This window comes from Accipiter gentilis, chromosome 32 (genome assembly GCF_929443795.1).
Source record: "Accipiter gentilis chromosome 32, bAccGen1.1, whole genome shotgun sequence".
Classification (NCBI taxonomy): domain Eukaryota; kingdom Metazoa; phylum Chordata; class Aves; order Accipitriformes; family Accipitridae; genus Astur; species Astur gentilis.
Genome location: NC_064911.1, coordinates 4590040 through 4599937, shown reverse-complemented (window position 1 = coordinate 4599937; position 9898 = coordinate 4590040). Strand labels below are relative to the sequence as shown.

Genomic DNA, 9898 nt, shown 5'->3' with positions numbered 1-9898 from the left:
ATCCAACATTCTCCATTACTGCAAACCATCTGCAAATCAGCAGTATGGAAGGAACTGCTGTTTTTCTTTCTTCAAAGCATGTGGCTTTCTACTTGCTCTTAGTTGAGAGCAAAAGTATTTTTTCTCTTCAGCTGTGCTATTCATTTTCACTGTGCTGATGGCTCAAACAGTAGACACTAGCACTTTAAACAGTGTAGGAAGTTGGAGCATTTGAGTGAAAATTGATTATCTAGAACCATGATTAATCTATCTTCTATCATTCACTGGACTTGTAGTAGGTTCTTGGTAAATGATGCAAGGGAATCATATAAAGTCATGAGTAAATTTTATTTTACTACTAATGTGATGTAATGCAGCCTTGAAAATAACTGATGCTTTTATGCATGTGTGTACACACACGTCTAAAGCATGTGAATCCTCTGTTAGTTTGACATATATTCTGAAGCTTTGTACCCAGCTGCTTTTTTTTTTTTTTCCCCAGGTTCATTTTAGTTTAAATGTTTACAAAACAAAGTAGATCAGAGGAAACAAAGTAAGAGTTTAAAAATAAGGTTCAATAAAACAGGCACAACCACTGACAACACTCTAGAAGAAAGATTTTTGTAGTATAGTTTTTATTTTACTAGATCTTTTGTCAGTAGCTACATTGCTCCTAACTACATGTATAAATGCCTTTTGAACCCCTTGTGCAATAGACTAAGGCTAGCAATCGCTGAAGTGGTCTTAGTCTTTCAGCTGGGTCAGGTTATGAAGCGCCTGTCTGTGTTCTTTGGGTGTTAAGCTGGCTGAGATGTCTTGGCATTTTCTAATGCTCTTTAATAATGCTGGCTTTAGATTTGCATGTGCTTGAACAAGAGGGTTCATGAGGCTGCCTAAGCAATTGCTTGCTCTTTTGCACAGCCCCTGACAGAAGAAAGCAGAAAGTAGTTTTGAGTGTGAGAGCAAGGATCGCCGTGTCTGGGGAGAAAGGCTGCCAGGTGCTCACCTCTTCCTTTGTAGCTTGGACAGGAAAGTCGCATGTGCTTTGCTGCTAAGGCTGCCTGTGGTCTCCTATAGCGCTAATAAGGGTGAGAGGCACGCCAGGAGCTCTGCCAGCTCAGGCTGCCGCCCAGGTGGTTCTGCTCCGGTGAGCTCAAGCCCCGCGCAGCCAGATGATGTGTGGGTGATGTATAGATTGCCGTTAAGGGCAGCCACGTGTCTTCAAAAACAGCTTTGCATCTGGATTAGTTTTATAATCCATCAGCGTTTTATTTAATGGCCTTCAGAGCTGTATTTTGGAGAGGATCATCTGTCTAGCATGGGCTGAAAACTTATGCCTGTTTTTTTGGTGGTGAGGGGATTGGTGCCTTTCTGCCATAGAACCTGAAGTCAAACACTCCCCTGTGGGCCCTAGCCAGCACCATGAATTGCCATCAAATCTAGTTTTCTGCCCCGAACAGGCAGTGTGTGCTTGGTCTCGCGTTTCACACAACTGGAACGACTATCTAGTATCTAGCACAGGTGGGTTTTGTCCTGGTTGCAGCCATGTGGCGACGACCACGATACCTGACTGGGGAAGTGCGTTCAGGCTGGCCTCGCCACGGAGTCAGAAAGCCATTTACGTTTTCTAGCAGTAGCGCTTTTCTTATTTACTAGCCGAAGCGGGGCGCTGAGCGGCGGTAGGCCAGCGGCGGCGAGTCGCCGGGCCTGGCGGGAGGAGCAGTCTCCTCACAGACCCGCCGGGGGCCGGACGAAATGGCGGCGGCCGCCGGGTTCCCCCCGCACCGCCCAGGGGCGGAGCTCGCCGCTCTTCGCGCCAAGCCGGGACTGCGGCTCCCGCCCGGCACCTCCGCGCCGACAGGCCATGGCCGCCCCCGCCGTGCCCGGCTACTCGCCCGGCTTCAAGAAGCCACCGGCCATGCTGCGGCTGAAGCGCAAACGGCTGCGGAGGAGCGAGCCCGCCGCCGCCACTCCCCCGCCCTGCGGCTCGCGGGCCCCCTCCGCGCCCCCCCGCCGCAACCCCTTCTCCAGCCTGGACAACGCGCCGCGGGCGGCCGGCACCCCCCAGCCGCCGGAGCGGGCCCGGCGGCCGCCGGCGGGCGGGAACCCCTCGGCAGCGTCCTTCTGGCAGGTAGGTCCGGGCTCCGCGGTGGCCGGCGGGTTTCTCTTCCCCCCCCCCCCCCCCCCCCCATCCCCCATGACGAGGTGGGGCCGGAGCGGCGAGGGGAGGAAGGGGGAAGGGCCCCGCGGGCAGAGAGGGGGCGCCGGCAGCCATCGGCCTGAGGCGACCCGGAGCTCCCTGCCGCCCACAGAGCCGGGTCCCGGCCGGGTCCGGCCCAGCTCTGCCGCAGATCGGACCCGGCCGCGGCGCTTGGCCGCGGAGGCGCCGTCCGATCGCCCGGAGGGGCGGGGGGGGGGGTGGGTGGCAGCACGGGCGGGCTTCGTCCCGCTGTGGAAACCTCACTGCAGCGGGCGTCTCTTCTTAAACTATCGACCTGGCTCTTGTCTGTGCTGCATCTTACGCTCCTCTCTCGTTCAGCTCTTGGAGGCTGTTGGCGAAGACAAGCCCGCCAGGAGAGCAGAGCCCTCTGAAAGAAGCAACGTCCTCGCCCCGACCGATGTACGAAACGGCGTAAAAAACGTCTTTTAGCTGTTCTCGGTTCACAGAAAAAGCTGAAAGTGTTTAGCTCGGTGTTTGGTGGCCCGTCTCTGTATAAAGTGATGCGCTAAAACGTCAGCGTTCAAGGAAATTTCTTGAATTGCCTTGACGTTCGCTGTTAACGGTGCCGATCTTTTAAAAGTCAGCCTTCTGCCTGGCATTGCTACTGTTGGAGTTCTAGTAGACAGAGGTTGTTGTCTTCTTCCAGTTTTATTGCCATGTTTACTATAATTCTTCTGTTTCTTAGTTTTATATTTTGCCGAGATAAGGATGTTCTTCAAAGTGATACATCTCCTGCAGTCTTTTATACAGCTACGGAAAGGGAACAAACAACCTGACCAGGCACATAGGAAGGAGACAACACCTGAAAACTAGTCCTCGAAAGAGAGTTTAAAGCAGACAACGTCTAACGTTGTCATAAGTTCGGAAACTTAAGTTCAAACTGACTTAGCAGAATAGGAAAATGACCTCTCAAAGAGAAAAAACGGTCCTAGAGCTCCCCAGTGGGGTTTTTTTGCATCCTCTAGGAAGTGCCTGACATTTCAATCGCCAAGAGAGGGCGAAATGAAATAACTGTTTTGGCATGTAAATTCTTGTCTTCATAAAGTTCAGGCTAAGTTTTCTTTTGTTGAGTCATTCATCCTTTTACCTGTTCCTAGTTTATGACTTTTAGAAAGACTTCTGTGAATGAAAACACCCTTCTGCATTTTTATAAGCAATATAATGCTGTATTTCTATTAGAATCTGTTACTGACTAAAACAATCAGTTCAGTATAAACTGTGCCTTTGAACAGTCAAACTCCGTGTAACCTGGAATCCAGGAAATATGCCTGCAAAAGCTTTTTTTTTTAAGTATGTCTCTTAACTTAATGTGAGTACTTCCTTAGGATCAAAATGAGCTAGGCATTTTTGCTGTTGCACTGAATTGGAGAAAAACATGCAGGAGATGACAGGTTTAACTTGTCTTTTTCTAGGCTACTAAACTCAAAAGACATTACATGTAATAGCTATAGTCCAGTATCCAGTCTGCCTGCCAGGAAAGGTATATTAAATCAACATGGGAGGAGACCTAACCATGCTAAAATATAAATAGGTAGCTATGGGGGGGGGGGGGGGGGGGGGGTGGTGTGGTAATTTTCTGGTGGTTAAGTAAGTGATGCTATTTCTGTTTTGTAAGGACCTTCATTTACCTGTTGCTGTACCCGAAGTTCCCCCCTCACCAAGACATGAGTTTCCTGCAGACTGGAGTATTAAAACACGACTTTTATTTACTTCTTCCCAACCTTTTACCTGGGCAGAACATCTAAAAGCACAAGAGGAAGCTCAAGGATTTGCTCAGCATTGTAGAGCTATAGAAACAAACTTGCCACAGAGCGTACAGGTAATACTTCGGAGGGCAGATCAAAGCTCCAGCTTTAGAAAGCAGAATGTACCTTTGCACCTTTCCTTAAACATGCTGGCAGTGAAGGCTTGATTCTGTTTCGGTCTTGCATTAAGAATAAGGCTCATTTAGACTACTAATCTAATTCCATCCACGGTTTGTACCTATAGTGGCAAACAGTGTTAAGCGAGCAGTCATGTAACTGTGGAGCAGTTGCCAGTTGCTGTCCATTTTTCTTCAGTCTGGCTTATTCACAAGCCTGGGATTTTTTTTTCAGTATCTAATGTAATATTTTTTTAATCCATCACTTGTAATTCTGCCTGAAGTAAAGCATTACTGTCCTCATAAAATGCTTTTTTGACATCTAGGAACCAAAACTGTCGACAGAACTGCGTTGTGCCTTTCAGCAAAGCCTTGTTTACTGGCTTCACCCTTCACTGCCATGGCTGCAGCTGTTTCCTCGGATTGGAGCAGATAGAAAAATAGCTGGAAAAGCTAGTCCTTGGTCACAGGATGAAGCCTTGCAACAAGTGCTAATGAGTGACTGGTAAGTGAAACCAAACAACTGATGTTTTTAGTAAGATTAAGACAATGGGATTTTAATTAATGCACAAGTTCTTTCCATTTTTATGAGGAAGCTTTTTAATTATTTTTTTCCCCAGCTAGAATGCTCATTGTTTTGAGGACCAGGTTAAGGAAATATAAGACTAAAGCTACCTTCTTGTGTTAAATGCCCTTCTCCAATCCTAGCTGTCAGTTTGCGTAGATTTCCATAAATCCTGTTAGCAGTTTGCCTTTGATGCTTCATGTAAACCCATGTACTAGAAAGCAAGTATGCTGGAAGAGCATCGTACTCACAAACAGGCTGCGTTTCAGAGGAGTGCAGCTTCCTAGATGTTGAGCACATCTGAAAATCTGGCTAATCATTCAATATGCTCTCAAACCTGTGCAGAGTACACATCAGTACCACCCAGCCAAATCCAGTTTGATGTGTCAATGGCAAAGAATTAACTTCAGTTACAGAATTGTTTTATTCTAATTTGCAGGTCTGTCAGCTTTACTTCTCTGTACAATCTGCTCAAAGCCAAGCTGTGTCCCTACTTCTATGTATGTACCTACCAGTTTACTGTCCTGTTCCGTGCAGCTGGTCTTGTGGGAAGTGACGTTATCACAGCTGTAATTTCTCCCACAACTAGAGGTTTAAGGGAAGCCATGAGAAATGAAGGTAAGGTGAAACCAGTCCAACTATGATTTGAATAAATGATAAAGTGCGTTAGCTGTATTACAAAACCAGTCATTGCTTTCTTTCCTCCTCTGTTCAAGGCATAGAGTTTTCTTTACCTTTGGTAGAAGAATGTAGAACCAGGAAACAGAAAAACTCTGAAGTGAATTTGGAAACAGAAGTTGCTAACAGCCTCAAAGTGGGCGACAGCATGGAAGACAGAGAGTATGTAATAAGTCTTCTACAATGCTAGAATTCCAGGCCATCTACAGACTCCTGCACATTCTATTTGGAAAACCTTCGTAGGAAGTATTGCCCTCCTAACACTGATTCTGTGTTTCCCAGGGAACCAGCGCTAAGCGATGACGATGATGAAAGTTTCTCTTGGCTTGAGGAGATGGGAGTCCAAGACAAGGTTAAGAAACCAGATGCTATTTCTATTAAACTGTATCCTTTTTTTTTTGCACATCAAGATGTATGACACTGGAAAATTGTGCAGATGTTATCTTTTTGGGGTATAAGTTTAAGTTTTGTAAAAGCTTTTGAGAACTTATTTCCAAACATTAATTCTCGCATTGCTGCACATTAAGAGACTCTGCATGTCTTTCTGAGTTTCTTTATGACAAGTATTTCTAGATGCTTTTCTTCTTGAAAGGAAAAGCCATTGTGAATTGTTAATGTAACTTTGTAAGATCCATTAGGTCAAAAACTGATTGTGTCAGCTCACATCTAGGTTCACTGGAAAGACTCATTAGATTGTTTCTTTTTTTTTAAAGAAAAGGTTGTATGTTCCTGTAGGCTAGGTTTACACTTGGAAGTAGTGTGGTGTAGTAGGGACACAGCTGTAGACCAGAACAGCTGTTGCTGAGATCCTGTACATGTTTCAGAGGAACCAAAAGATGCTGCTTAATATTGGAAGAACAAATCTGGATTAATGTAAAGCTTGGTGGTTTTTTTGGTTTTGTTAGTTTAAATGACGTGATTGGTCAGAGGGGGCTAGGGGGGTTTCTCCTGGAGTTGCATTGCTCCAGTTCTTCCTGTGGTACATTGATGCTTTTCATATCCTTGTGGTTTTTCTTTGACTCCAGTCAATATAGTCGTAAGGAGAAGCATGAGGTGCAGATGGATCACAAACCTGAATCCCTTGCATTAGTGAAAGGAACAAACACATTCACCTTGCTGAACTTCTTGATAAACTGTAAGAGCCTAGTGGCTGCTGCAGGTCCACAAACAGGGCTTCCACCAACTTTGTTGTCCCCTGTTGCTTTCCGAGGTGGAACAATGCAAACACTCAAAGTAAGTAACACAACTGTCTCTATTTTTTTTGATAGAGTTGTTTCTTCACTCAGCAGATTAGACACTGACTTTGTATAGTTTCCCTCAGGTACCGCAGAGTAATTTTTGTTGCTATAGCCTGAGTGAGCATTTTGACCGCAATACAGACTGCCTCCTAAATCATCTCTACCCACATAGATCTATGATGCTAAACTGAAATCCCAGTATATCCATTCTTGACACCCTGATAAAGAAGGTTAAGCAGACTTCCCAGATATTAAAGATTCTCCTGAGATCTTATGGGGTCTCAAACTATCACAGCTGCTTGCAACAAGGGAGCCTCTGAACGATGGCTTACCACCTGTTACTTTAAAGGGATGATGGGTACTAAAGGATATGCTGTTAATACAGGTAGTGCAGTTTTCTTCCACCAGAGTAGTTCATACTGTTCTTCTGCAGTTAACTTTCTTCATACTGCATAGCATTCCTGCATATCACAGTGGGTACATTTTAGGAGTTGTTACAAAGACGGTAAAACCATCATAATACTCATGCATTGAACAGTAAGTTAGCAATACAGAAAAGTATTTTGAGCTTTTAATGGGACAGTGCCACTGCAGTATTAAAGTAAATTAAAATTAGGACTTGATTTGGTGTGTCAAAAACTAATCCTATGTGGCCTTTTCTTTAGGCTCGAAGTATAAATGCCAAAGCCAGGGTTCACTTGGCGTATGAGGATATATTCAGTTTGGAGATCGTAGGCCCCATCATGCCTCACTCCCTCCATTCACTGACCATGTTGCTCAAGTCCGCACAGAGGGGAGCGTTCTCTGCTGTATTGTATACACATGAGCCAACCGCTGTGTTTAACACTGGTCTTGACAACGCAAGCCCTGCCTTAAATAAGGTAAGGAAACTAGCAGAGACAATCTTTCCTGTTAGGAATAGTATCTTTATTACAAACCATAGGACGCTGAGTGACGCAAAACCTTCCCGTAATATGTGGGTTTACACCCGATGACTTGTGATCGCCACCTGGCAGTCCCTGTGGCTTGTCATTGCCTCAGAAATGGAATAATCGGAAAACTAGCTTTTCAGGAGTTCCCCAGAGGTACACAAATAAACATTAAGAACTACAGGTATTTCAAACAAATACCTATTCCATGTCTCTCTTCCTCATGTGAATTTCCACAGGAAACCATACACAATGATCTTCCTACATCTGGACTGCATCCTAAGACTTTGGATCAACTGAGTCAGTGTCCAACACTGGGAAAATCTTCCATCCGATTTCTGGAAATGAAGGATTATGCTTACACCTGGAAGTCCTAGGTATGCTAGTTCCATTTAATGGAAGACAATGGTCTCTGGTGTGCAGTTGCTGTACTTCATTTGGGTTCTACATGGGCAGCACCTATGCAGTACCGGGAGGGATACAATCTAGTTGCACATCACAGACTACAACTATTGCACATCACCCATCATAAAACACTTCAAAGGACTTTTAAAGGAAATGAAGGAGAAGGCCTTGGACATCTCCTTTTGTATTTTAGGAAGCCTTTTTTAAATAAAACTTGACAAAACATCATTATCTGGTTTATTGGTCTGACTTGCGTCCGGAAGGTCTGTATTCTTCATGCACATGCAAATTCTATTCTGGAGTACAGAATTTCTGCTACTGCTCTGTGAGGTAACTTGTAACCATTTTGAATGGGTGCAATTCTTGGCGAAACCCCTTCCAAGACTGCTTACAGCACCTTGCTAGAAGCTTGATAGCTTCTTGCTGCTATGTTGCACCGCTTAGTTTAGAGTCAGCTCTGAACTCCACAAAGATAGATGAAAGTCAGATGGACACAAGCATAGAGTTCTGCGTGCAGCCACATTAGATTAAAAGGTTGACTCCTCAGAACTGCTTGGCATAGCTGCTAAAATTCCTATTCCCACTTATGTTAAAATGAGCTAGACTTTTAAGAAGCAATTTGTATAAACAGTAGCCTGCTGAATCAGAACAAGTTGGAGCAATGAAATAGTTGTGGCACCTGATCAAAGATAGATGGAGAAAATGAGAGGCAGCAGAGGGCTGCTGACCAGACTCTGTGCATAGCAATAGCAGAAGCTATTAGCAGGTTTCATGCAGTCTGGTTCACTTCGGGTAGTCAAAGCTGTTAGTTTGGAGGCATGTATGTCACTTTTTACACAGCTATTAGGTGATCAGATTACTGCAGCAGACACTACTAAATCTGAATAACAAGATGTAGAATACCATCATGCTTGTGCACTCCAGCAAGATTTCTAATTCAACTGTATTTTGCACAGAAAATAAAGCAGTGGTCACGCGCTGTGGTCCACTACCCTCATCCTTACTACAGTGCCACTCTGCTCCCCACCTCAGAATGTGCGATTCTAAAACAGTAACCTTAGACTGAGCCAGATCTTACTTGAGGAAACAACCTGTAAACTTAAAAATGTGGGCACCTAAAGAGGTTACGCAGATGGAGGCATGATGAAAGCTTCCGTTGCCTTTCAGTTACTTTATAGTGACACCACCAGAAGTATCCTATCCCAAGAATACAGCACATATACACTTACTCTGGAATACTTCATGTTTACATTTGTTACTTTACAGTAACTACCATGACACTACGTCAGCTGTACACTCAACAAGACAACATCTAGAAAACCTAGATGAAGGGTAAGTCCCTCTCTTATGATGGAAGAAGGCACCTTAGGAATTACTTTTGATAATGTCAAATACTCTGTTTCTGGTGGAGTTCAGGGTAGTACAATCCCACTTCAATTAATCTCTACGCTTCTCCCTAACTAATCTAGAAGCAGGTTACGGAACTTTTCCCCTTTGATTAGCATCAGACAGCAAGAGCGAAAATCTAGTGCTAATGTCATTGTGGGGAACACCAGAAGACTGGGTTTCTAGAGCAGCTGGTGTGTTAGCTACGCTTTTGTTTCCAGTAACATTTTGAGAGAGTTAACAGTTAACTCGGTGCCTTTTTTATCTGGCTTGGCTGCCTCCAGCCATCATAGCCTCCACTACAGGGCGTTGCAGTCTGCTGTCAACTGACCTTTAGCCCAGCGCTACAGGTCAGCAAGAGCGGTTCTCACAGCCGCCACATTCAGGTGCACTGCACGGAGTGACGCTTCCCCTGCTGTCACGCAGGTGAGCCCTTCTGAAAGCTGCTCATGAGCTCAGAGCCCACCAGCTCTCAAACAGGCAGCACCTCCAGAGCGTGTGCTTGAGGAACTGGCCTCCTTGCAGAGCATGTTAGCACATGCAACAGGTTACTGAAAGCAATAGGAAAAAGCAATTCTGTAGCTGCCTCTATGGGTAAGCACTTTTAATCAAGCCAATAACCATTCTGCTACGTGG

The 9898-nt window shown here is 45.1% G+C and overlaps 1 protein-coding gene across 2 annotated transcripts; it reads left to right on the top strand.

Annotated features, from left to right (window-relative positions):
* Nucleotides 1–851: 851 nt before the first annotated feature.
* On the top strand, nt 852–8089 carry DONSON (DNA replication fork stabilization factor DONSON). Of its 2 annotated transcripts, none has more exons than XM_049834919.1 (10): nt 852–2110; nt 2519–2599; nt 3816–4019; nt 4388–4566; nt 5066–5244; nt 5343–5466; nt 5587–5688; nt 6339–6537; nt 7208–7423; nt 7711–8089. In XM_049834919.1, exons 1-10 carry the CDS (start codon nt 1844–1846, stop codon nt 7846–7848), a joined length of 1689 nt encoding a protein of 562 aa, XP_049690876.1. In that variant the 5' UTR covers nt 852–1843; the 3' UTR covers nt 7849–8089. The 2 variants fall into 2 exon arrangements, with proteins under 2 accessions (XP_049690876.1, XP_049690875.1); XM_049834918.1 differs by having other exon boundaries at nt 2519–2611.
* Nucleotides 8090–9898: the final 1809 nt, after the last annotated feature.